The sequence below is a fragment of the Onychomys torridus genome, chromosome 3 (genome assembly GCF_903995425.1).
Source record: "Onychomys torridus chromosome 3, mOncTor1.1, whole genome shotgun sequence".
NCBI classification, from domain to species: Eukaryota; Metazoa; Chordata; class Mammalia; order Rodentia; family Cricetidae; genus Onychomys; species Onychomys torridus.
Genome location: NC_050445.1, coordinates 142449255 through 142476045, shown reverse-complemented (window position 1 = coordinate 142476045; position 26791 = coordinate 142449255). Strand labels below are relative to the sequence as shown.

The following is a 26791-nucleotide window of genomic DNA, read 5'->3' as shown; positions in this document are numbered from 1 at the left end:
TTAACCTCTGAAAGTGCCTTCCCACCTTTGTGAATACATTTGCACAGCTGTTTCCCTGGAATTCTTTCCCTTTCCTTGCCTTCCCATCAACTAATGACCACCTTAAGTTCCACATGGTGAAGTCTTGAGAACCAGCTGTAGTGAAGACTGTAGCTGATCCTCATGGTGTATAATGGACTTGTTAAACTTTGTGCACTTGTAACCTCTTTTCAAATGTAACCCCAGCATGTAACTGTATCAAAGAGCTATGAATATAAAATGTTTAATTGTAGATGGAAGTTTCTGTGGCCAGTCGTGCAGCCATTCAGTCCCAAATAAACACACAGAGGCTTATATTAATCATAAACTGTTTGGCCTATTTCTCAAGCTTATAACTAACTAGCTATCACACTTAAATTAACCCATAATTCTTCTCTATGTTTAACCACCTAGCTTGGGAGCTTTTCTCAGTCCATCATTCTCATCTTACTTCCTCTGCATCTGGCTCGTGACTCTGTCTGTACCTCTCCTCTTTCCTAGTCTGCTCACCCCACCTACACCTCCTGCCTGGCTATTGACCAATCAGCATTTTATTAAACCAATAGGAGTGACAAATCTTTACAGTGAACAAGAGCATTATCCCACAGCATTTAATGACAGTGAATTATAAAGAAATTTATTTTAAAGCAATTCTTTGGTACACCTTTGCATTCACCATTTACTAAAAACAAAAGCAAATTTACAGACTAACTGGGAAGAATATGCTTGTCTATCTTGCATAAAGAATTAAATTATGGATGCATATTAGATACTATAAGATCTAAAGCATCTTCAGTGGGTTTCAACCTTAGTTGATATGTTAACTTTATAGTCATCAGTGCTGAAAATGGCATTTCACATAAATACACAATAAAAATAGTAGATGCAAAAAAAAAAGTAGTAGATGCATGTTTGTGGCCATGTCAGAAATTATTGGAAGTTCTACATGAATTCCACACTAAAATTCATTGAATCATTTTTATCAAACTCAAGTCAACAACTCAAACAGCAGCAGTTTTTAAAACTCAGATGTTCTAAATAATTAAGCTGATGCCTATAGGCTAGAAGGAAAATATTATAACTCTTTTTTGTAGTTAAGCCATTATGCTTCTCTGAGAGCAGAAACCTTCATGTGGAGAATAAAGCTGCTGCAGTTCACAGCTCACAACAGCCAGGAGTCTGAGCCAGGGTGTTTCAAGCGGTAACGGACAGTGCAAAGTGCACGTGTGTGCTCAGGTCCAAGGTTACATCAAAATCGATAATGCAAACCAAGAGGACACCTCAGATTCGTTGCACCTTTGATTGTGGGTTAGTTTTTGCTTGTGACATGTTCAGAGACCTTTTCACTGTCGCCAATGTTTCCCAACCTCCACGCTTGATTACACAGCCCCATATGGAGCTGTGATCCCTTTCCAAGGCTAGGGTATGGAGCCCACACATTCCGGGATCCTACTGCTTTCTGTTTGTGTCTCTGTCTCGTTCACTGGTAAATGAGTCCTATTTCTGGAAACTTGCTACAGCTAATTTCCTTTCCTGACCTTGGTATTCACTACCAGTGCCAGTGGAGACAAGACTATCATTTCAGGAAACCAGCTGTCTTAGAGAAAGTTCCATTGGCTTTAGAAAGAAAAATATACTCACCTCTATGCCATGAAGCAATAGAACAAATGTATAAAATATATGAAGTAATAAACAAATAAATAAAAATAAATTTAAAAAAGTGACTGCAGGGTAGATGATCCTCTTCTACTGAAGAAACAAAAACCATTCAAAATCAGTTGTGAGAATGTGGGGCTCATATGTTGTCTTCTCACATAGCACCTCAAGCCTTACCTATGGCATCAGTAGCAGGAGCAGGCTTCAGAACAATGAGCTACTCAGAACCAGTCAGCATGAGAGAAGATTTTCAAGAGGTGCAAGTCAGAGAGACAGTGCGGAAGTTTTTCCCAGAAACCTGGATCTGGGACATGGTGCCACTGGAGTGAGTTGAATGCTCCCTGGGGATTAGCATAGGTGAGGGTGTGAGTGGGACTTTGGTGTCATCCATTCACGATCCTTCCAGTTCTGATTCACTTATCTCTCACAGCAAACACTTTTCTCCCCCTTACGTGGCTCCCAGTTTACAGAAGTGACAGAAAACTGGAAGCTGTCTTCTTCCCCAAGAGGGGTGGGGGGTGGGGATGAGTAAATCGAAAGAGAATGGGGGAAGGAGAGGGAGGGGAGGGGAGGGGAGAAGAGGGGAGGGGAGGGGAGGACTTCCAGAGACCCCCAACAGAAGCATCAAGCCTCTAGATTTAGCCCCACGTCTGCAGCACGTGATTTCTGAGTTACCACATTCTGGTTTTCTCCTCTCTTTTCCCTCCACACCAGCGTATCCGGCGGCAGTGAGCTGGCAGTGAAGGTCCCCGACACCATCACTGAGTGGAAGGCCAGCGCATTCTGCTTGTCTGGAGCTACTGGCCTTGGTCTCTCCCCCACCATCTCTCTTCAAGTCTTCCAGCCCTTCTTCCTGGAACTCACCCTCCCCTACTCTGTGGTGCGGGGAGAAGCCTTCACCCTCAAAGCCACAGTGTTCAATTACATGTCTCACTGCATTCGGGTAAGGGCACTTCTCTGGAAGTGAATGTGAACCCCATCACCCCATTACCTAGGGCTCCTCAGACCCCCTATAGAGCTGTGTGTGCTGTGCCCTGGTCTCAGAAAGGAACAAGTACTCAGAGAAACACTGTTTTCATTCACTACTCTCTGTAAATGTTCCTAAATTCAGGCTGACCTAAAAATCCCCACCTTCCTGCCTCAACCAGCAAAGTGCTAGAATTACAGGAACATGCCACCATGCCCAACTTTGTATTTAAAGTCTGTCTAAAGAAATATCTTTTTCTCCGTTGGCACAGAGAAATCCCAGGCATTTACACCATTCCTGTATTGCAAACATCTAAATTTCAAAGCATGTGCTAGGATTTACCCATTCTGACACATCTCACAGCCTCTGGCCTCGTCTGCTCTCTACTTCTCATTCCTCCTGACTCTCTCTGCCTGTCTGGGTTGGGGAACAGATCCGTGTGAACCTGGAGATCTCTCCTGACTTCCTGGCAGTCCCAGTAGGGGACCATGAAAACTCCCACTGCATCTGTGGAAATGGAAGGAAAACTGTGTCCTGGGCTGTGACCCCAAAGTCACTGGGTGAGTGGCAAAGCTGTTGACTGATTTCATGCTTTGTGTTGCAATGGTTTGCTCTGGCTGTGAGCCCAATGCACACTTTTCCTCCTCTTGAATTTAAAACTGATCACCCAAGCAGAAAAGCACTGTGTACTCTGGGGGAAAGCATTTAACACAGTATAACAGTGTTTGTCTGAATTTTCAAATTCGTTTATTTGCTCTGTGTGTGTGTGTGTGTGTGTGTGTGTGTGTGTGTGTGTGTGTGTGCCACAATGCACATGTGGAGGTCAGAGGACAACTTGGGGGGAGTTGGTTCTCTGTTTCTGCCATGTGGATCCCAGGGATCAAACCCTGGGTGTCAGTCTTGGCAACAAGCATATTCAACCACCGGGGCATCTCACTGGCCCGAGTATCACCATTTAAAGCCTTCAAAACTGTATCTCCCAGGGGAGGTGAACTTCACAGCTACTGCAGAAGCTCTGCAGTCTCCAGAACTGTGTGGCAACAAGGTGGCAGAAGTACCAGACCTTATACAGAAGGACACTGTGGTCAAACCCTTAATAGTCGAGGTGTGTGAGTACTGTGGGTCTGCCGTGTGGCATTGTGTTTGTAATCTGGGCAACTGTATCTCACTTCCGGATTGTGCATGGGTCTACAGCTCAATTTTTTACTAATACTTCAAAGTGATTGGTTTGGGTTTTTGTTTGTTTCTTTCTTTTGTTTTGTATTTGTTATGTTTTGTATCATTTTACTTTTTTTTTTTTCAATGCCAAGCCTGAAGGAATTGAGAAGGAGCAAACATTCAACACACTGCTATGTGCATCAGGTATGTGTAACAAAACACAAAATTCTCAAACTAAGCCATTTAGTAGAATTTATAGCTGTGGAAAAAACATCTCGAGGATATAGCTTACTCTGAAGAAAAAATAAAGCAAAAACTTGTATGCTCTTTCCATGGAAACCTAAAGACATTTCATGAAGAGAAGCCCTTTCTTGATGAAAATCTCTCAAAATATGCTCAATTTCCCCAGGGGACTAAAGGATGAATACTATTGAGGATATTAACATTATTATTATAATTATTGTCATATTTTAAGGATAAAGAAGAGGTATAGTGAAAAAGTTGTCAGGAAGCTCCTGGTTAGTGATAAAAGCCTTGACCTGGGGCAGGATTCTTTCTAATACATCTATGCCTGTAAAACTTCTCCTTAGACTATGTTGAGGGCATTGAAGGATCTGTGTGGCATTGTTCAGGTATACTATTACATTTGTAATTTAAATATATCCATACTTGTGCTTTGATTGACAGTATCTCTAGTGTGCTGACATAGACCCCAAAACATTATTTGACTGATACTGTTAGTATGATCATATAAAGATCTCCATCAAAAAAACGTTGTGTGCCATCTAGAGTGTTTCTTAAGGTGAGGCTTTACCTACAAGCCCATTCCCTATAGAGATGCCCTTCAACTTACAAAGGGGTTGCAACCTATTAAGTCCATCACAAAAATGAGTCAAAAATCCATTTAATATACCTAACCTATGGGATATCGTAGATTAGCAACACAATTGTTTGCTCTTATAGTCCCATCCTGGCTTGAGGCAGAGGACAGCTGCTGCTGCCCAGCATCACTAGATAGTGTTGCATTCCATTATCACTAGTCCAGGAAAAGGGCGATGTTCAGAATTCAAGGTGTTCATGGTTTCTACTGACTATGCATCACGTTCACACTATAGTGACTGAAACCATCATAAATTAGAGACCATTCATCTAAATATCTTTGATAGTCTCATCTACATACATTGTGTGTCTGTGTGTGTGTGTGTGTGTGTGTGTGTGTGTGTGTGTGTTCCTGTAGAGGATGTATATATGTGTATGTGCATATAGGGGACAAAGGTCAACCTTAGGCATTGTACCTTGGGTGCTCTCCACCTTATTTTTGTAAAACAAGGTCTCTCACTAACCTAGCAAGTAAGGTAAGCCAGCTAGCCAGCAAACCCAAAGGACCTCCCTGTCTCTGCCTCACCAGAGCTAAGATTACAAATACACACTACTGTGTCTGGCTTTTTCTTCCCACACAGGTTGTGGGTATCAAACTCAGGTCCTCATGTTACAAGGCAAACATTTTACTGACTAAGCCACCTCCCCAGACCTAGGCACATAACTTTAATAACAATCAAGTACCAGAGCCCACAAATTTACATGCATCATTGGTGCATGTCTCCTTTCTGAACTCAGACTCCTGTATTTAGCCATCATCTGTGTTTACAGGCTTGTAGGTCTAACCGGGACCTCAGAACTACTCTGCCACAAAGGAAAGCCCTACTGGCCCCACAACTGCTCCTCCCAACTCCCTTCATCTCATATTGTGGCCGTTTCATTCTTCCATGTGCCGGGCATGAAATGTGTAAATCTGCCTTTATAGCGTCAGTTCAACTCTCCTCCACCCCAATCCATTCACAGATGTAGCTGACTCCACTCTCAAGCTATATCAGAATTCGCCCACTTCTCACCATATCTACTGTCATCCCTCCCTGGCTGGCCTGCCTCAGTGACTTCCGAACTGAGCAGCATGTGGTGGCACGTGCTGGAGTCTCTCAAAAAAAAAAACTTCAGCAGTTTTCTAACTGACCTCCTGACCATCCCCTCTTGTCCCTGTACAGCAAGAGGGTTCCTTCAAGAGCATGTCAAATCAGTCAGAACATGTCCTTCCTCTGCTCACACCTTTCACAGCTCTCCTACATTCCACAGCCCTAAAACCCTTAACATCCCCTCAACACCATGGCCCGCTGCTCTGCCTCTCACTCGCTGAGAGCCAGCCACACCAGCCTTCTTTCTCTGGGAGCATGTTTACCACACTTCCGTCTCTAAAGTCTTTTGACTTTGGGTTCATTTTTCCTTGGAGTATCTTGCTGACAGTGTCTGTAACTCTTACTCCGTGACTTACTGATGGCCTCTGAACACAAATGACTTTCCTGACGAGTCTTTCCATGGTGCGTCACCTCCCCAGCCTCCCACTTTACTATTTCAGCCCACAAACAGCCTCTTCTACTTTCCGCCAGTCCCTACCAATGTCAGTCTCACTAAATACACCTTCACTTGTTTGCCTAACGCTTCTAATAAAAGTAAGGGCTCTAAAAAGTCAGGAAATGAGTTTTGAAAGTCACCACTCACAGCACATAAGACAGAACTCAGAACACACCACATATTTAATGTATACGTGTGGGATAAACGCCTGTGTAAAAACATTAACAATGATGAGAATTGCAGCTAGAGAGATGGCTGAGCAGGTAGGTGAAGTGTTTGCTGGGCAAGCATGAGGACCTGAATTTGGATCCACAGCCACCATATAAAAGCTGAGCAAGACAGTGTACACCTGTAATCCCAGTCAGCAATGGGGAACTGAGGAACAGTGGCAAGAGGACCCAGTCTAGCTAAAACAGCAAGTTCTAGATTCAGTGAGAGATCCTGCCTCATGGGTGCATACACACACACACACACACACACACACACACACACACACACACACACATACACGGAATTAATATAATCCATGAGGAAAAAGAAGGAAGTCTTTGTAACATATATGCTTATAAGGAAAGCTGTAGACAGTTAGTACAAATATATAACAAACATGAACTTTGCCATGAGATGAGTGGTGGCTTTGGGAAGAACCTAACTGCACCAAGAAACTGCTTAAGTTCAAAGAGAAACACAAAGGTTGCATCTAGATGTTGAGGAAAAATATTTATGACAAACATGGAGCATCGCTTTCTTCCCCTCCCCCCACACCGTAATTGTCTAATGTCTAGTTTGTGTCCTTTCATTAGATGCTGAATTAGTTAACCAGTGGTCACTGGACCTCCCACCCAATGTGGTTGAAGGATCTGCCAGGGCTACACACTCTGTTTTGGGTAAGTCTCTCAGCACCAGCCCTAACAGCTGCTCCTCTCTGTAATCCCAGTACACATGGGACCTCACCCCGCAAGCCTAATGCAGTCACTGAGCACCTGATGTTGGATTGAGAAAGGAGCCCCAGCTCAAGGGCTGCCCTGCGCGAGAATGAGAAAGCAAGTCACCAGATGCTGTTCTACACAGTATGCTTTGGTTAACTCTGACAGTTAGTAAGAACTGTGTCCTCCTCTTCAAGAGGGAAACTGGATGACAGTGTATCCTGGTGGATATAAAAATGATAGTTCCATCTTCCCAGACATTGTGGCCCATCAGAAAAGATTTTATCTCTTGCCATTCAGGTTCTTCCCTGCTTCCTGTTTTTCTCATTTTTTATTTAATTTTTTCTTTCATTCAATTAATAGTGTGGCCTCTAGGTTATATTTTCCTACTCCAATACAAGCCATCTCTATATTCCTCTAATTTGCAATAACCTTTCACTCCTCAGGCGATATACTAGGCTCTGCAATGCAAAACCTCCAAAATCTTCTCCAGATGCCCTACGGCTGTGGAGAACAAAATATGGTCCTTTTTGTCCCCAACATCTATGTTCTAAACTATCTGAATGAGACACAACAGTTGACGGAGACCATCAAGTCCAAAGCCATTAGCTACCTCATCAGTGGTGAGCAATTTACCTGAACTCCAAAATGACTTCTGTTTGGATGAGATTTGGTAATCATTATTGCTGTGATTTCCAATCAAATGCCCCTCTGTAGAATAATGATTCCCAATAGTGTCAATATTCTTAGAAACATGTGAGTAAAAAATGGTTACTCAATGATTCTTTGATAGGGTTAAATTAATGAAGAATAATAATTGTCTCATGTCACTCATACATGACTGAATTTCCCTCTCCAGGGTATCAGAGGCAGCTGAACTATCAGCACAGTGATGGCTCATACAGCACATTTGGAGGTCATGATAGGAACAGCCAGGGAAATACTTGGTAAGATGAAATTGTGTCATTGTGCTTTGCTGATCTGAGGCATTTCAAGAATTTGCTGTTCTCTGACACCTGGGATTCTTTTCTGGAAGGTTTATTTATTCTTAAAACTCCAAATGTCATCCCTTCTGACCTCTGAAAACCCATCCACTCCACCAGCCCAGGTGACAATAGAGAAACAAAGAAATGGAGGTGGGAGACAAGAAGTGCAGTTGTCCACAGTGATGGGAAAGCTTTCCCACTGCTCTTCAGAAGAGGCGAGGCAGGGAGCAGAGGAAGTGATGTAGAGCAGTACAATTGGAAGTCATTTGGAAAATGCAGTTTTGATGCGAGGGTACAGTGACAGTTCAAATAAGATATATTTTAAAAGACCAAAGAGAGAAAACTATCATCTAAGACCCTCCAAAATGACCTCCACTGACCTATGAAGATCAGTGTCTGCAGGCAACGCATGATGAGATTTAAAAGTGAGGTGGCCCTGCTTCTCCGTCTCTTTTCTGCTGAACAGGCTCACTGCATTCGTGCTCAAGGCCTTTGCTCAAGCTCAGTCACACATCTTTATAGAGAAGACACACATCACGAAAGCTCTCAACTGGCTCTCAGGGAAACAAAAAGAAACCGGTTGTTTTGAAAAGTCCGGATCCCTGCTCAACAACGCTATGAAGGTGATGTCCTGATTCCCCTCTAGAAGGCTGTGGTGTGTAGGAAAGAAGGCTTCTGTAAGAGTTCTCCAGTCCTTGGGGATGGAGCGATGACTCAGTGATTAAGGGTGTTTAGTGCTATTGCAGAGGACCAGTTTGGTTCCCAGCATCCTCCTCAATCAGTTCACAACTACCTGTAACGACCGCTCCAGATGACCCAGTGCCCTCTTCTGGCCTCTGTGGGTACTTCACTCATGCACAAACAACATAAATGCATATATATATACACATGATTTTTAAAATCTTTAAAAAAGAAAAAAAGAGTTCTCCAGTCCTGATAACATAACTCGGAGAGTCTAAACGTTCCAGTGAAGGCTGGAGTGTGTAAGAGTTCTCCCTTTGTCCTTCCAGGGTGGCGTGGATGACGAGGTGACACTCTCTGCCTACATCACCATTGCTCTGCTGGAGGTCCCACTGGCTGTCAGTGTATGTACATACCCATTGCCATAACTCATTCACAAATGTGAGGCATAAAAAAAAAAAATCACAGAACTAGAATCCCCCGAGGAAGCTTGTCCCTGGTATATAAACCCTAATGCTGGGTTGTCACAGTGTGGCTCTCAACCTGGGGTTAGCCTGGGGGTAGTTCCTTAGCCTGGTTCTGTTATTTTGAAATTGGCTTTCATTTTCTTTTATAGCACAGCATTGTCCGCAATGCTCTATTTTGCCTGGAAACAGCCTGGGCCTCCATCTCAGAGAGCCAAGGAAGTCATATCTATACCAAGGCATTGTTGGCCTATGCCTTCGCACTGGCAGGAAACCAAGCCAAGCGAAAAGAGCTGCTTGAATCACTAAACAGAGAGGCTGTGAAAGAAGGTAGGAGCTTCTATTGCAAAGGGTATCTAACTAGAAGTCACTAGAGATGCAAAGGCAGTCACTTTTGTCCTGCCTTAACTAGAAAGACAACAAGAGAAACTGTCATTGACCCAACACTTAAGTGATGGGAGCCATTTTATTGACACACACATTACTGATGTTATAAGATCCAACTGCTAGTGCTACACAACTATGTAAAGAGACCCAAAGGTCATCTGGGAGCTTGATGTGCTTTTTGATAAAGATTTGCTTGTTACCAAGCAGGGTGGCTCATACCTTTAATCCCAGCACTTAGGAGGCAGAGACAGGTGGATCTCTGAGTTGGAGTTCAAGGCCAGCCTGGTCTATATAGTGAGAACCTATCTCAAAAAAAAAATGAATAAATAAATAAAAGTCCACTTGTGATTGTTCTAAAGCATCCATTCATTTCATGTGTTCCAATTCATTAGCTGAACTAATCATCACTTATGGGCTAGATTTTAAAAACTATGTTTTAAGCTTAAAATTTTATCCTTTCCATTTGAAAGAGGATTCAATCCACTGGCAACGTCCTGGCGATGTTCAGGAAGTGAAGACACCCTATTATCAGCCGCGGGCCCCTTCTGCTGAAGTGGAAATGACAGCTTACGTGCTTCTTGCCTATCTTACGGCTTTGCCTTCCCCATCTTCAGAGGACCTGTCTTCAGCATCCCAAATTGTGAAATGGATCATCAGGCAACAAAACTCCCATGGGGGTTTCTCCTCCACTCAGGTCTGTGGAGAGACCCTATGAGGGAAAGATCAATCAACTAATCCATATATGAGCACAGACATGTTCTAGGGATTAGACAACGGCATCATCGTTTCTAGTGTACACTGTTCCTCCATCACCAATCCCAGCCTACTTCACACACGGGCCACTGCTCTGTCCTTCTTCTACTCTCATTCTCCTTGAAGCAGGTCCTCAGCAATATTTTTGTGGAATTACTTCCAGGAGAAAATAAATCTTATTTTCATCCACGGACTAAAATTCTCTAATTCTGCCTGAGCCATTTCCTGCCTGCAGGAAATGTGTGTGCACCCAGCTGATTAAGCAAGTCCTTACGATGTTTCTGGAATGGACTTGCTGCTGTTTCTGGGACCATGTAAGACATCCCAGCTCTTCCATGATGTTGCTCTCCCCTCTCCACAAATACTTTTCATTATTCAAAAATGATCTGAGTTCTCATCTTTAGTCTTCTTTGTTCTATCTTAGCCTACATTTTCTTCCCCACTTCAAATTTCTACAACAATATCGCTACTCAGACTTATAAATTACTAGTCATGTATGTTCATTTCTTATTTCCATATACATTGTAGTCTGTGTACATGATAAAACTTATTCCCCCTAAAATACATGGATTGGGTCACCATTGGTAAGCAGGATTGAACTGTATTGAAATTAAACTAATGAGCTGTGGTTTTGACTAAATGATCCTGAAGGGAAGCAGTGTCAACATTGTTCACTCAGTGCGGCCTGATATTGCTGCATCCACTGCAATTTCCGTATCTTTTTCCCCCCTCAGGATACAGTGGTGGCTCTCCAAGCCCTCTCCAAATATGGAGCAGCGACTTTCACCAAAAGTAAGAAAGAAGCCTTGGTCACCATCAAGTCTTCAGGGATCTTCTCTCAGGAGTTCCATGTTCACAATACCAACCGTCTGCTGCTGCAGGAAGTCAGGCTGCCAGATCTTCCTGGAAATTATGCCACCACAGTGTCCGGGTCAGGATGTGTGTACCTCCAGGTGAGGCCATCAGGGCCCAGAGAATGGGTACATGGGAGAGAACGTCTCAAGGGCTACATTTTCATTGCCAAATCAAAAAGGAAATCTGTGTCAAGTGAAGAGCTGAGTCACTTAGAAGAGACTGTGAGATGTTCTCAGCACTGAGACAAAGAATTCTGTTCATTTTCAGACATCTCTAAAATACAACGTCCTTCCAAAGGCAGACGGGAAAGCACCCTTCACACTTCATGTTGATACTCTCCCGCTAAATGTTAATTATCACAGAACATTCCAGATTCACATCAACGTAAGGTAAATCCTAAGTGGCAACCAGTCTGCCTATAGGACATGAGAAAAAAAAATGTGTTAATGTATGTGAAAGAAATGTATTGTGCAAAGTTAATCTTAACAAAAATGGGGTCTTGTATTTGTGAACCAGGACTTTTTCTTAACTCTTACTGAAAGGCCTTAGCATTGAGAATATATCATCTCAGGAATATATATATAAATATATATACACACATATAAATGCATAATCTACCTGAAGCGAGAAGAGGAAAATGGTGAGCTTTCCAAACAACTACACAGATATGGTAGATAGAGAAACTGAGTAGAAGGTCAGACTTCAGCTTCAGTCAATCCCATGGAGCCTTGTCAGAAGGACTTATCTCTGTGTGTTCCCTTCACAGTTATACTGGAGAACGACCCAGCTCCAACATGGTCATTGTTGATGTGAAGATGATATCAGGCTTCATACCTGTGAAGCCATCCGTGAAAAAGGTAAACCCTACACCATCAGCAGAAAAGGCTAAACACTAAACCATTGGTGAAAAGGGTTAACACCAGCTCTTGCAGGTGGCGGTGCCATACTGTTTGTCTATTTGATTTGATTGATGTAGTTTTCAAAAGGCTTACTCCGCAAACCTGCCTCTCCAGAGTATGATTCCATCATTTATTGCTGTTTATACTGGTTATAGTGTGTTGGTTATGAGGCCTAAGTTCTAGTCTATACCCAATTCTAGCAAGCCATTAGCTATCAGGTTGGTGGACACACTTTCAAAACCTGTATGTATATGTATATGTATATATATATATATATATATATATATATATATATATGTGTGTGTGTGTGTGTGTGTGTGTGTGTGTGTGTGTGTCTGTCCTTATAAATTTATAGTATATGTATCTATATACATACATATGGATGGAAAGGATTCAATTAATATTGTCATTATGTCTAGTGTTCCTAAAGAAATAAAAAAAAGCATCATTAGTTTAGATTCTCCAGAGAAACCTTTTATATGAAAAAATGCCTGAAAACTGCTCCTAGCATAAACCTTCCTCACTCCATAATTCTGGATTATCAACAGCTCCAAACCCAGCCTAACATTCAGAGGACTGAAGTGAACACCAACCATGTTCTAGTCTATATTGAAAAGGTAAGACTTTGTGACTCTGGGGTCTGGAAGAATTGCTGCAGTGTTTAACCAGACCATCAAGATTCCAAAGAGTCAGTCTCTATCACCCCTTTATCACACACACACACACACACACACACACACACACACACACACACACACATACACACAAGGACAAATAGCTACAAAGGAAAATGGGACCAGGACTGGTCAGGAAAGCTGTTTATGACACCTGACCATCCACAGAACGTTTGTTCTTTCATCTTTTGTTGGTTATGTTATAGAGAACAAAACATCCCATTCTCTTCTAGGCTGTGAGACAGGAGACAGCACACTCCTATAGCTTAGCATATCTTAAAACAAGATGGTGCCAGGCAGTGGTGGCACATGCCTGTAATCCCAGAACTCAGGAGGCAGAGGCAGGTGGATCTCTGTGAGTTCGAGGCCAGCCTGGGCTACAGAGCTAGTCCAGGACAGGCTCCAAAGCTACAGAGAAACCCTGTCTCGGGGAAAAACAAGAAAGAAAGAAAGAAAGAAAGAAAGAAAGAAAGAAAGAAAGAAAGAAAGGAAGGAAGGAAGGAAGGAAGGAAGGAAGGAAGGAAGGAAGGAAGGAAGGAAGGAAGGAAGGAAGGGAGAGAGAAAGGAAGGAAGAAAGGAAAAAAGAAAGAAAGAAAGAAAGAAAGAAAACAAGATGGTGACCAACGACCAAGTTAATCATTGAGTCCAATCTGTTCTCTCATCTCTCCAGCTAACCAACCAAACCCTGAGTTTCTCCTTCTTGGTGGAACAAGACATCCCAGTAAAGAACTTACAACCAGTGCCAATAAAAGTCTACGATTATTACGAGACAGGTAAGTGGAACTCAGATATGCTGAGCTTTGATAGGAAATGGTGCCTAGTCTAATTAAAGGTTATTTTAAATAAAACAATACTCCACAATCTTTTACTGGAAGAAAAAGTGAGTTTATGGTCACTTATAATTATGTTTTTGTTAATAATATCTTGGGTGCATTTACACAGCCTTAGGGCCTCTCTGGTGGAGACATCATAAAACAATTGGTCAAGAGTTCTAGCTAAATTTCCCTTTAAAGTTGCTTGCTCTAGGCTGGATTATTCTGGAAAGGTAAAAATAGCAATTTTTTTAATCACATCTTGCTACTGATGTGTGACATAGAACCTACCATTTGATATATTTTTCAATATAAACCCCACAAAATGGAAGGAGACTAGATAGAGCAGAAAATTCTTCCGCTTGTTCCCAACTTTGAACTTGAAACTTGCTGGCATTATACCACATTAACAGAATTAAACAATGTCTCCTTGTTAAATTCAGGAAAGACACAGAGAGGAAGGCACAATGCAGGGAAGCACAGCTATGGGAGGGACTACCTGAGTCTTGTGGGTACACACAGGCACCACAGCAAGCCTGTAGCCCACCCCTCCATTCTGTCCCAGAACCCCGGTTCTCTTAGTCTCCACCCCCAATCAGAATCACTCAGTATAGACCTCATCTTCATTGACTCTGTAGCTGTGGTTTATGCTTTTCATTCTTCACTTACAGGTTTACCCACAATTAACTGCTTTCTGCCCAATTATTTCTATGTTCTAGATGAATTCGCCATTGAAGAATACAGTGCCCCTTTCAGTGCTGGTACGGTATAAACTGTCAAACCTAATAGCAACTTAAAGACAATCAATGAGCGCCCGCTTGAGTTCTAGGCTGGTTTTTTAATATAGCAATGTATATTATATAAAATCTAATGTAACATCAATTGATTGGACTGTATCAGACATATTGTAGAATTTTTAATAGAAATATGCTAGTGAAATATAATTACTAGTACCTGGGAGTGACTTATTTTTAACTAAATTTAAGAATTAGAGAGAGAGAGAACATGAACTTGTGTAGGGAGGAAGATCTGGGAGGAGTTGGGGGAGGGGAAATAATATGATCAAAATCCATATAATTTCTCAAGTTAAAAATATACATAAAAGAATTTTAAGGCATAAAAATTAAATCAACTGATGTTTACATTCTATGTAAACTCAGTGGCCACCCACATTTTTAAAGACATTTTAAAATGTGCACTGGTTAAATTCAGTGTCACTGCTATTAGCCATAGGGCACAGCATGAGAGAGCTCATATATAAGACATTCCTTTAGGTTGATCATAGGGTTGGTCTTTCACAATAAATCATTTTCTATGGCAGTTTGGCTCAGTTTTTAAACTTGGAAGGAAATCTGAGAACAGTTTCCTTGTTAAAGATAATTAAATTTGAAGATTTAGAATTGAATATTAAAATTAGTTCTTTTAGCAGGTTTTTTACTTCCTTTGCTATTTCTGTTCTTCTGTTTAGGCTCTGAACAAGTGAATGCTTAAAACTGGGAACCTGTAGATCTCTTCCTTGGACTTCCCCGGACATGAAGAACCAAGAGCTGTTAGAAGAAAGGACAGTGAAATAAATGCAAAGGAACTAGAGACACATAAAATTTATATCTCGAATAAAGTTATGACATTTATAGCTACATTTTCTTTTCTTTGTGTACTTTTATCATATTTATTTTCTGAAGTATGTTTTTGTTTTTGTTTTTTTTCCTCCACGGCACTTTAACAGTACCTAAAGAAGTTACAGAAAGAGATACGCTAGAAAACACTATGATGTGGAGTTTTTTAAAGTGTTTGGGTAGCCCACAAGAACAAGGGGGAAATGACCCGGTGTTTCCTAACATTGGAAAACAGCCCAAATGCTCAATAGGCCAATGACGATCTAACAAACGGTGGTATGTTCACATCTGGGGTGCTAGTGCACAATATTAGATAATGCACATCTGCCTAAGTGCGTTGTGTCTGTGAATAAACTAAAAGAATTCCAGAGAAAGAGAGAACGAGGTGATGTCAGAAGTGAGACTGGCTCTGTTGGCCTTTCTTTTCCAGTTTATTTTAAAAACTTCCTAACTTTAATAAGAACACTTAACGCGCCTGCAATGAAGGCAACCAACAGAGCTCCATTTTATTTGCGTATTTTTGTGTTGAATTTGTTCCCATGCCGTAAGTTGTTGTATCTTGGTTTCTTCTGGAATATCTTTTCCTTTTTTTTTTTTTTTTTCCTGCACAGCCTCCTCCTCTGGCTTTGGAACAACGTGTTCATTTTCAGTGAGGATCATCTCAGTGTGGTGGGGCAGGGGAGCTCATTCATGGGTTAATGGATGTATTCAGTAACTAGAGAATCTATATCTAAACCCTTGAGTTCTGTGTTGCTCTCTGAATTTCTTTTTCTTTTTTTTTTAATATTTTATGTATGAGTGCTCTGCATGTATACCTGCATGAGGGCATCAGATCCTATTACAGATGGTTGTGAGCCACCATGTGGTTGCTGAGACTTGAACTCAGGACCTCTGGAAGAGCAGCAAGCGCTAGCAACCCCTGTGCCATCTCTCTGGCCCCACTCCCCCACCCGACCCCCTGCTCTCTGCATTTCTAAGCATGTGCAGCAGTGTCAGGACATCAGTTCTCCCATCAGTGTACAGGCGGAGCTGGCCTCTGCCTCGGGAGACAGCACATTTTGCACTGAACATCAGCCCTGCTGGCTCCATGTTCTCTTGTCTTCAGACTGACCTGTCTTTTGGTTCTCAGGTACCTTGTCTCATTAATGTTCACTCCCAGAAATTACTGCCCAACTCTAAGGTGACATCACCCATAGCTACTCAGACTGAGGCATGGATAGATAATGAAATTCATACCCATGGGTTACAGAGCCCCACAGGTGGACCAGCCAGAATGTGGAGAGACAGTTCTGATTATATCTGTTCATTCTCTGATATTTTCACAATGTTGTAAGCATCAGATGAGTGAGTAGCAGCAGATCAGTCATTCATGATTTGTGAGCTATATTCTTTTTTATATATTTATTCTTCTCTCATACATTACATCCTGACTGTAGTTTAATAGAAGCAAAGCATAGATGGTTCCCCCACGGAAGTTTTGATAGGAGTGTCTCTAGAGACAGAGAGACTATCTGGGAAATGTTAAAATTGTATCTTCACTGGGATCTGTAGGAGGCACCAGGGAGAGATCATTACTACGTTAAGATATACTAACCTAATTCCTAAATTCAACAAAATGCTGATGTTGTAATCCAAAGAATTAGCTGTAACTGAACACTAGAAAGTACCTCTTAAATAAAGCTTCATGTTTCACAGCATTGAATTTTCTTGTGTTGCTTTTTTTTTTTTAAACTGAGGATCAAACCCAGGGCCTTGCTCTTGCTAGGCAAGTGCTCTACCATTGAGCTAAATCCCCAACCCTCTTGTGTTGCTTTTGAACTCAATACTGTGTGTGTGTGTTGCGTATATGTGACTATTAAGTTGTGTGTAAGCAACCACACACGCAGAGGCCTGAGGAAGACATTGGTATCCTCTTCTGCTGGTCTCTATCTGACTCCCTGTGACAGGATCCCTCAGTGAACAGGAGCTGGCTATGTAGGCTGGCCAGTGAGCTCCTAGGAGCCACCTGTCTCCTCCTTTTAACAGCAGGGTTACAGGCACACGCAGCCATGCTCAGCTTTTTTATGTGCATGCTGGGAATTCAAACCCAGGTGCTCACGCTTGCATAGCAAGTGCTTTTACCCACTGAGCCATCTTCACAGATTCAGATACTATATTTTTTTAATTATAGGTTGGCTTAACTACCTTTACACTGCTGGGTATTGAACCCAGGGTCTCACGAAGACCAGGAGAGCACTCAACACTGACCCACGCCCCAGCCATGAAACCGAAGTGTTTTGTGAAGTAGGTAGACACTTAACACGTATAAAGGCACAGGCCACAATAGAAAGAAACACAAATAGAGTGTTAAGAGGTCACCTGACAGTCTGTGCTGCCTGATGGGTAAGTAGGGGAGATGGAGCAGAGCCTAATGCCTCATTGAAGGGCTCTTGCTGTGGCTATACTAGTTCAGTAAATCTCCCCTCAAGAAATAAAGAAAGGAAGGACGGAAGGAAGGAAGGAAGGAAGGAAGGAAGGAAGGAAGGAAGGAAGGATAAGCAGAATGGACCCTGTAATGTTTATACTCTAACCACATTGGAAACCTGTTTTGCTGTATCGTCTTGGGTCATGGACAGTTGAAGCATATCCACTTGCCCAATATTGACTTTCTGATTTAGAGTCATTTCTGGGAAGTTTGGACAACTGGGTGTTTTTGTAGAGCAATCTGGGTGATACTACTCTCAGGCGCCACCCAGTGGCAGTGTATGGAAGGACAGGAAACCTGGGCGCTGCCGCTCAGGTAGCCTGTGAGCTCTGTCTTAGTCGGAATGTGCTTTGCCGCCATGAGGACTCTGATAGCAGCAGAGGTAGGGTGCTCAGATCTGGTGGTATTGTGTTCCCCAATATATTGTGCACCCTCATAAACTTATCTGGGGGCTATCTAATAGATACAGCCACTAGATACAGAGGCTAGGAAATGGTGGCACTCACGCCTTTACTCCTAGCATTCCAGAGACAGAAATCCGTCTGGATCTCTGTGAGTTCAAGGCCACATTGGAAACAGCCAGGCATGGTGACACTCACCTTTAATCCCAAGAAGTGAGCCTTTAATCCCAGGGAGTGATGACAGAAAGCAGAAAGGTATATAAGGTGTGAAGACCAGAAACTAGAAGCTTTTAGCTGGTTAAGCTTTTAGGCTTTTGAGCAGCAGTTCAGCTGAGATCCATTTGGATGAGACTCAGAGGCTTCCAGTCTGAGGAAACAGGATCAGCTGAGGAATTGGCAGGTGAGGTAGCTATGGCTTGTTCTGCTTCTCTGATCTTCCAGCATTCACCCCAATAACTAGCCTTAGGTTTGATTTTATTAATAAGTACCTCTAAGATTCATGCTACATTCAGATAATAACTGACAGGAAAGGAGGTGGGGACAAAAGGCCAGAGCCGACAGATCCCACCTTTCTCTACTTCTTGTTGGCTTTGGAGGGGCCTGAAGGAGGAGCAGAGACCAGGAGAGGGGCTATATACTGTATCCTAGAGTCTTGGGGTGAGTGAGGGGTGTGGAGACTGCCCTCAAATGTCAGGGGTCATGGACACTTGAGAACTAGGGAGAACAGAGTCCAACTGTGGTCCTGGAAGAGATTCAGACGCCTGTGTCGGCTCTCCACTACCCCACGGTCTTCAGACACCACACTGAGCCCTAGGCACACGCCAGCCCCCAAGAATGCTTTTCCTTGGCTGTTATCAGCTGCCACTTTCTACCTAACTGAGGGTACAGTAGTGTGGTACTGCAAAGTTCCAGGTCCTCTGTGTTCACAAACCAACATGTTGACTTCCCTGTGCCATTCACTGTCTGAAAATGAACTGACTCAGTGGAGCCTCCTACAGGGAACAGACCACAGAGGAAACCTGTTCAAATGCCACGTTGTGACTGCCTTGGTCACTATAAAGGAGGCATGTATTGAAAAGGAAACTAATTCTTGCCTTCAGGTCCCAGGCATCTGTGTAACATGGCTGGTAGAATGTGCCCCACCCCCACCCCTGTGGCTCCACAGTGGAATATGCCATCTTTGAGATCCCAGTGGGAAGCTGTTGTTGTACCCGTTTCTCAAAACCCCCAGAGACCACCAAGGAGCTGGTTTCCAATTCAAGCACATAAAGGTCCTTTTATTCAGATTCAATCAGGGCCACTGCACAGCAGATGGAAGGAAATGTGGCGGCGGCCATGAGCTCAGGTGTAGAGAGTTTTTAGAGGGAAAAACCATAAGCTGGGAATTGGCAACTTGGGATTGGGTAGAGGAGATATGGGGCAAGGTGATTTTTTGAAACAATTGGTCTAGACTTTGGACACAAAACCACATTTGAAATCATTGGGTTAGACTTTTGTTGGGGAACCACAACCCACTGAACAGGATTATCTGGACTGCTCAGCAGGATTATCTAGATATCTTCAAGGGCCATAAACTGCAGACAGGATGTCTGCAGGAAGATACTGCCCTGTATCTGAGAGTTGTCATGGCACATTCCTGAGGTCCTTCCTGGAACTGAGTACAGCAGGTGGTCTGAGATGGTGGCCCTTTTCCCAAGATGGAGCCTGTACAGTCAGGTCTAGACTTCACACTTTAGCCACAGTGCCTAAAATCAGCTAGGCCAGTCTCACCCAGGCTCTGTCCACACAGCTGCCTCCTCCGAAGCTCTCACCTGCTCGACTCTCACAGTCTGATAAACCAATAGGAACAAGAGACCGTGTCTCTGATAAAGACCAAGCCAGTGTTTCAACAGCTACTAGGGGCCTGCTCTGTCCAGTGGGGAAAGCTTGTCTAAAGGAGTAGGAGCGAACAAAGGCTGGGCAGTGGGAAGAAGACATGGTCACCAGCACCCCCTGCTGGCTGAGTGACCCTGCCCCATGGCATGTGTTGCTACAGCCCGAGACAAAAGCCTGTGCTCTTCCGTCCTGCAGGTGCATCCACGGGGACAACTCTCCTCTGCCACTGACTTTTCACGTAAAGGGATGATGGAGTCACAGGTGCCTGTCATCCAGGATGCCACAAACACCCAGAGGCTGCTGCCCCTGTGGGTAAGAGGCCTGGCCCGCCGGCCGTCCTGCTGTGCTTGCTGTCCTAGGTGCTGGCCCACTGCGGCCCACTGGAGGCCTGGCCATCCGTGAGCCCTGAAGGCCTGTAGATAAGATGGGGGATAAAACTTTAAAGAGATCCTCCCCCACATCGTGTTTCCATTGTTTGTCTATCTGCTCTGGGGGGAAATTCCTGAAGGAACCCGGAGACCGAGAAACCCCTGCTGTGGGCCTTGCCTGCCATGCATGCGGGCAGCCAGCAGAGGGAGCAAGAGCCATTCTGTTTTCTCGTCCCTGGCTCCCGCCCCCTCCACCAAGAGGAAATCAGCCGCAGGGGAGAGCTGCGGGAGAATGCTGTCTTCTGCTCAGTCTCTTTGCTGGAAATTCCATTCAGATCGGAAAAACTGGGCCCTGAAAAACATACCACAGCCGAGTACCTCCTTCACTGACTTCCCAGCCCTGAGCTGATCTTTATTTCACTGAAGGTCTAAGAGTCCGGAGGGGTCGACATAAAAGCCACACTGGAGTCTTTGGGCTCCTTTTCCTTAAAACGTTTTCCTTTTGTAAGCCCCCTGCCCGCCCGCGGCCACTGCCGCCCTCTCTTATCTCACTTTCCCTTTAAGGAAGCTGGTTCTGGAAAAGAAAACAAACAAATATAAGACGATCAAAAACACCAGAATGTTTGATAAATCCACTCTCTGGGATTCTTTTCAAAACGTGTGGGTGGAGCTATGGATGAGGAGGGGGATTTGGCCTGATAGCTGTAGCTGAACTTGGGGTGCTGGGGCATTCCCCAGGATCTTCTGTGTTAACGTGTTTGCATAAAATGCCTTTATTAGAATCAAAAAGCAGTAACCCAGGTCATCAGGAAGTATTGTCTGCGCTGAAGTATCTTTGATGTAGGCTGTAATTTCAAATAAAGCCTCCAGTAAAAGATTTAAAGTGGAGAGACAGATGACTTTGGGTGTCTCTAGTCCTTCATTTGTCAGCTCCTCTTACCCACACTCTGGGCAAAATCATATGAGAATCAAGTCAGTGTGTCTCAGCTGCTTCAGGTACAAGCAGGGAGAGACCCCTTGGTACACTGACCTTAAGCCAACGGAAGGACAGTCTCTGAAGATGTGCCTATCACCTGAGACAGGAGACAGTGAAGACCCAGAGTCAAGGGCAGATTCTCAGCCACAGTGTGGAGAACGACCCCCCACCCTACCCCATCCCAGAAATCATTGCTCAGCCACCTCCTGCTTCACTAGGTGAACACCTTGTCACATGGAAGCCTCACCTCAGGTAGAGTCACCCTGAAGACAGTGAGTCTGGGGGCTTAGGCCCCTCTGTCATCCAGGCTCCTCTGGTCAATTACTCGGTTTTGCAAATGATTTTGAATTTACGCTCTTTGTATCACTTTTCTAAACATGATCCCCCAAACTGAGTAAACATCCCTTCCTCAAAACATTACTGTTTGGTTTTCATCCTTTAGACAACAGCTGTATTAACGACAGGCTGTACGGCAGGGGCTCTGACTACCACCAGGCATCCAAAGCAAGGTGTCCACTGTTGACACAAGGGGAGGGGCTGGTATCAAGGGAAACAGGCCCAGTTAATATGTGACCTACGCTACAGACCAAGGTAGGGGAATAGGGCATTCAGGGGTCACATGACAGGGGTCACTCTGTCTGGGGAAGGGAATAGGGATCTGGTTAATAGGCTGCCTCTGAACCCTGAGTAGCAGGGGTGGGAGCCTGAGTGTGTTCATGCTCTCTTGTAGCCCTCTCTGCTTATGGCCTGATAACCTGGAGGACTTGAGTTTCCTAACATTCATATATATAATTTTATAGAAATGGTAAGATCCTAAAGATTATGGAGCATCCAAGTTATGAAGTGGTCTGCTTCCTGCTGAATTGGGGCAGCATTGCATTAGAAATGCTCCTCATTTGGTGGTGGGGAGTCAGGAGAGGGTCCTTGGGTCAGAGACTGGCATCTGAAGTCACACATCAGAGGATATTGCCACTTGTGAAACCATTTGGAGTTGGATTTGTTGAATTCTGGGAAAAATGAATGGCAGAAGTTTATGGGGGAAGATCAAGGATAAGTACAGGAGCTACCGACCAAACGGGCGCCATCAGAGGAAGTGGTGGCCACAACACCTCCAAGTTTTTACTCAACTTCCTGAAAGATGTATTTGTCATTTTGTTGAACTTTTTCTGACTTGTTCAAAAGAGTGAGTCAGACTGTTTGAAGGTAAGTGAGAGGAGTTTGTGGGAAAACAACAAAGAGAAAAGGTCATTTTTTTATGGGGTTTTCATCGTTGTCTACAACAGTGTTTAGGCAGCTTTTGAGTTTGAACCAGGAAAACAGATTGGCAGGGATTACCAGTTCAAATCTTGAGCTGATAGCCACCAAGACAGAGGACCAGAAAAACTGGTTTTGTGCACTTCTCTGGAAGGAGGAGTTGGCCAAAATCCAACATTGTATTTCCGGTAGTATTTTAAAGCAAGCTCTAATTTAGGTTTGAACTCCACCAGTCTCCACCTCCTAAGGATAACAAGCATGGGACATCACTCCCACCTTGTGATTTTCTGCATCCCGGCTCCCAAAGGTGTAATAGGCACAAGTGAGCAATGTGGCATCTAGAACCTGAGTGATAGTTAATCTTCATAATCAGGTTAACTGGATTTAGAGTCACCTAGGAGATACACTCGGTGGGATTAAGAGTGTTCCAGTGAGAAGTAACAGAGGAGGGAAGACCCACCCCAAATGTGGACAGCCCCAAACCGTAAGTCCCAGACTGGATAAAAAAAAAAAAGGGAAGAAAGGGACCAGTTGTATCTAGTTTTGCCATGTTTGGTTGCTGTCTCTTGAAGGCCTTTTCCTTTCTGAAGAGAAAGCTTGGGAGTGGATCTGGGAGAGAGGGGAGATAAAGGAGAAGTGGGAAGAGTGGAGGGAAACTGAGGCAGGGATGTACTGTATGAGAGAAGAATCTATCCCCAATTAAAAAGAGAAAAAGAAAAACTGTAACTATTTCGTGTAAGACTCTGCTGTGGCATAGATAGCCATCTGTGCCTACCAGTTACACTGTGACTGTAGCAACATTTTTGCTCTCTGTACAACAGCAGGAAAAGGCTTCATAAATACAATCTGAACATGTTGGGCCTCTTTAAAAAAAAAAAAATTAAAGGTCAATTGAATGCAAGCGTTCATCTGTCTGCTTCATGGTCTGTGCAGATGAGTGGTGTCCCAGCCACACGCTCTGGCCACTAGGAATTCTCCCAGGCCATCACCACCTTGATGGACCGCATCCCTCAAACCATGAGCCAAAATGGATCTCTCCTTCATTTTATCAAAGCAACAAAGAAAAGCAACACTTTGGGAGAAGAAAAAGAATAATGTGCCTGAGGAAACATTCCATGTGGATTTGGTAAAAAGAAAAGAAAAAAAAAAAGTCATTCCAAACCATCATCTTGGAAAACATGCCTATTTGCAACAGCTCCCACAGAAAGACAGATCAAACAACTCACACTCAATTCTGCAAAGAACTTCCCACGAAGATCTAAGTATAGCCTACTTAATGTCCTTCTAATGACCTTGACAGGAAAGACAGGAGAGGTCTGGAGCAGAAAAATTACCAGAGTGCACCTCTCCTGCGTCTCAGGACCCTGAGAACTGAGCGTTGCTGGCCACTAGGAAACTCTCTGTGTCTTCCCAGGAGCTTCTCACTTAACAGCCCTCCACCTAAGCTCCTGAGGGAGCGGTACTAAGGAGTGGAAAATATCCCAGAAGCTTAATCCAGTTCCTCAGCTGGACGACAGCTCATGCTCAGGTTGGGATGCCAGGATTCTGCTGTGAAGTTATCTGGCCCTGAAAGAACATTTTTATCTCAAAATCCAAAAGAAGGAATTTTCTGGCTCGCTGTGCACCCTGGAAACGGAACTGAGTAGCACCCCACCTCAGCACCTTGACACATGCTTTTTCTCCTATCCCAGGATCTCAGGTTTCTCGAGACTGCCTCCTTCACTTGCTGTCTGTGTGTTCAGCAGCACGATGTTCAACAACACCCCAAACTAAGGGACCAGGCACATGAGGGCTGCATTCCAGGGCCCTGACCACTACCTCTCACGTCTCCAGGGCCTGAGAGATGGACCACATTTTAGAACTGTGCTCTACCTCAATAATGAGAAGCATTAAGCTTCCTAAAGTTTAGTGGAAGAAATAAATGGCATCATTAAGAACCTTTCAGAATCTGAATTCACTAGGCTAGATGTATGTCAAGAGAGGACAGGAAAAGGCTGTGGGGAGCCAAGTGTGAACAAGGCTGTGGCCACTTGGCTCACTGTGGGCTTTGATGTGGTCACACCTCAGTTGCATCACCTCTTGGGTTCTTCTGTTCTTGTCTCATGTGGGCAGGGCCTGTGGTCACAGGGACACAGACATGGCCAGAGCCTTGCCCTGTCCCCAGGATCATAAACAAGAATTCCTGTGACCAGGTTAGCCTAGGCTCAGACTGGATGTGACCTCTGTCTCCATCTTTTGTGTTCACTTCTCATCCCTCAGTTTCTATAGGGTAAGCCTTGTCTTGTTCTTGCAAGGGATGCTGGTTCATTCTGCTTTGGGAGTCCCCCAGATGTGACAGTAGTAGTATTTTCCCTGCCATTGTCTCTGCAAGACCCAGACAATGCCCCTACACCCAGAAGAATGTGAAGAGATGAGTGGTGACTCCTTTGGGGGCTGTTTCCTGGATTTACTTTTTCCTAATATCTCAAAGTCTAACTCCTGATGATAGGGTTTACAGGGAGGAACGATGCTGTTGTGTCTTCTCCTAAGCCAGGGCCTTTTAGAATTGTGTTGCACTCTGCTTGGCTCCTCTCTCTCCTCCCTCCCTCCCTCTGCGAACCCTAGGGAATGGAAACAGACTTCCCAGGGAAAATAACACAGCAGTGATTGTTCCTCAGATAACTGTGTGTCAAATGAGTGACATACTTCCATTGCTTCTAGGACACACCATGAAGTAACTAAAACTATTGCAGGCCTCATGGAGCAAGCATTGTAGTGGGAGCATGCATATGATACACTCTAACCAGAAGAAAAAAGAAACCATTGTTTCAGAAGGTAGCAGACATTATAAAGAAGGCCTTCCAGGGAGCAGGTGCTTTAATAGGGCGGTCCATGTGCAACACACTGGAGCATGCTCTTCAGGGAAAAAAAAATTAAGATCATGAGAAATCTCCCTGAGAATGTCCAAGCCATGATTTTTCCAGGCTGTGGATCCTGCAGCACAGATGCACTGTGGCAGAAGCATGTCTGTATGTTGTGGATGAATTCAGAAGCTAACTACTAGAGCAGAGGCATGTCAGCATCTGGCCACATCCTAAGCCTGGAGGTTACCGGGACAGTTCAGATCTTTTCTCAGTGTGACAGAACCAGAAGACAGTTTCCTCTAGGGAAGTGGGGCGGGACTGTTGTTTCCCCTTTCAGAGAAAATGGCCTCACAGTATCTGGGAAGAATATTGCCTTTCACTGAGATTTGGGCATTGAAGAAAACCGACTTTGAGCATTATATGCCAGAAAGGAAAGCCACAAAACCGAGAGGCTAAGGGTCCCTGCCAGTCTTCTTAGGGTTCAGATGTCTCAGATCTACCAAACCAAATCATGTTGGACCTCCATCCTTGAAGTCCCAGGCTTCTAGTCAGATCGACCTGGTGAAGGAGCACTGTCCTGAGTATTCTCCAACTCCACACAGAGGGGAGAAGCAAACGAGGTTGACAGAGGGGTTTTCTTTACTGACACAACCACTCTTCACAAGACACAAAGCACAGAGGAGACCAAGTGGACGAGAAGCACTTGGCTCTCATCACCCTTCCCCCTCAAAGCTCCTGCTCCCCTCCCCTCATCATCAGGGCAGGTGCTGGGTGCTGATTTCCACAGGTCTGCTGTTCCAGCTCCTGTTTAACCAGAGAAGGGAAGCTTGAGGTCCTAGATTCTCCTAGGGCCAGTTAACCTTTCTCCTGGGATCCAACAAACAACCAAAGAGATGGGCTTGCCATCACTGGCCAAAATAGAGATTTAGAGGAACATTACATTTGCGCTCTCTCTCTCTCTCTCTCTCTCTCTCTCTCTCTCTCTCTCTCTCGCCATTGATCCCTTCCACCCTGCACACAGATATGCTATTAAGTCAGAGAAAAGGAGTTCTAGCCGTACCCAGTCCTCAAGCCAGGCCTGAGCCCTCTGTAGGCTCTTTGCGTGTGCACTACAGGGACTCAGAAGAAAGGTGCCCTCTCAAATCTGAACAGAGAAGGTGCCCTCCAGTGAGCCACCCTGGCTTTGCTTCTCATTGCAGCAGAAGAGCCTGCTCCTCTGCCTGGACAGTGCTGCCCCCCACCGTCTGCTGGTCTGCAGCTCCACTGTCTGCTCAGAATACTCCTGCCCTTGGCTTTAGCCCCTCGCCCTCTACCCTGGTCCTGCTGCTTGGCCCAGCCCTTGTAAAGCTCTT

The 26791-nt window shown here is 44.2% G+C and overlaps 1 protein-coding gene across 1 annotated transcript in view; it reads left to right on the top strand.

The window, feature by feature from the left end:
- The window catches only part of LOC118580292 (pregnancy zone protein-like), a 48876-nt gene extending 28120 nt beyond the window's left edge, over positions 1-20756 (top strand). Inside the window, exons 18-38 of the mRNA XM_036181958.1 lie at positions 1837-1999; positions 2389-2617; positions 3075-3201; positions 3625-3746; positions 3952-4003; positions 7009-7092; positions 7578-7754; positions 7991-8078; positions 8584-8740; positions 9128-9202; positions 9415-9592; positions 10120-10343; positions 11137-11355; positions 11525-11646; positions 12024-12114; positions 12705-12773; positions 13501-13603; positions 14362-14408; positions 20194-20310; positions 20358-20413; positions 20507-20756. Of these exons, the coding sequence (XP_036037851.1) occupies positions 1837-1999; positions 2389-2617; positions 3075-3201; positions 3625-3746; positions 3952-4003; positions 7009-7092; positions 7578-7754; positions 7991-8078; positions 8584-8740; positions 9128-9202; positions 9415-9592; positions 10120-10343; positions 11137-11355; positions 11525-11646; positions 12024-12114; positions 12705-12773; positions 13501-13603; positions 14362-14408; positions 20194-20310; positions 20358-20413; positions 20507-20756 (2750 nt within the window). The remainder of the gene's footprint in view (positions 1-1836; positions 2000-2388; positions 2618-3074; positions 3202-3624; positions 3747-3951; positions 4004-7008; positions 7093-7577; positions 7755-7990; positions 8079-8583; positions 8741-9127; positions 9203-9414; positions 9593-10119; positions 10344-11136; positions 11356-11524; positions 11647-12023; positions 12115-12704; positions 12774-13500; positions 13604-14361; positions 14409-20193; positions 20311-20357; positions 20414-20506) is intronic.
- Positions 20757-26791: the final 6035 nt, after the last annotated feature.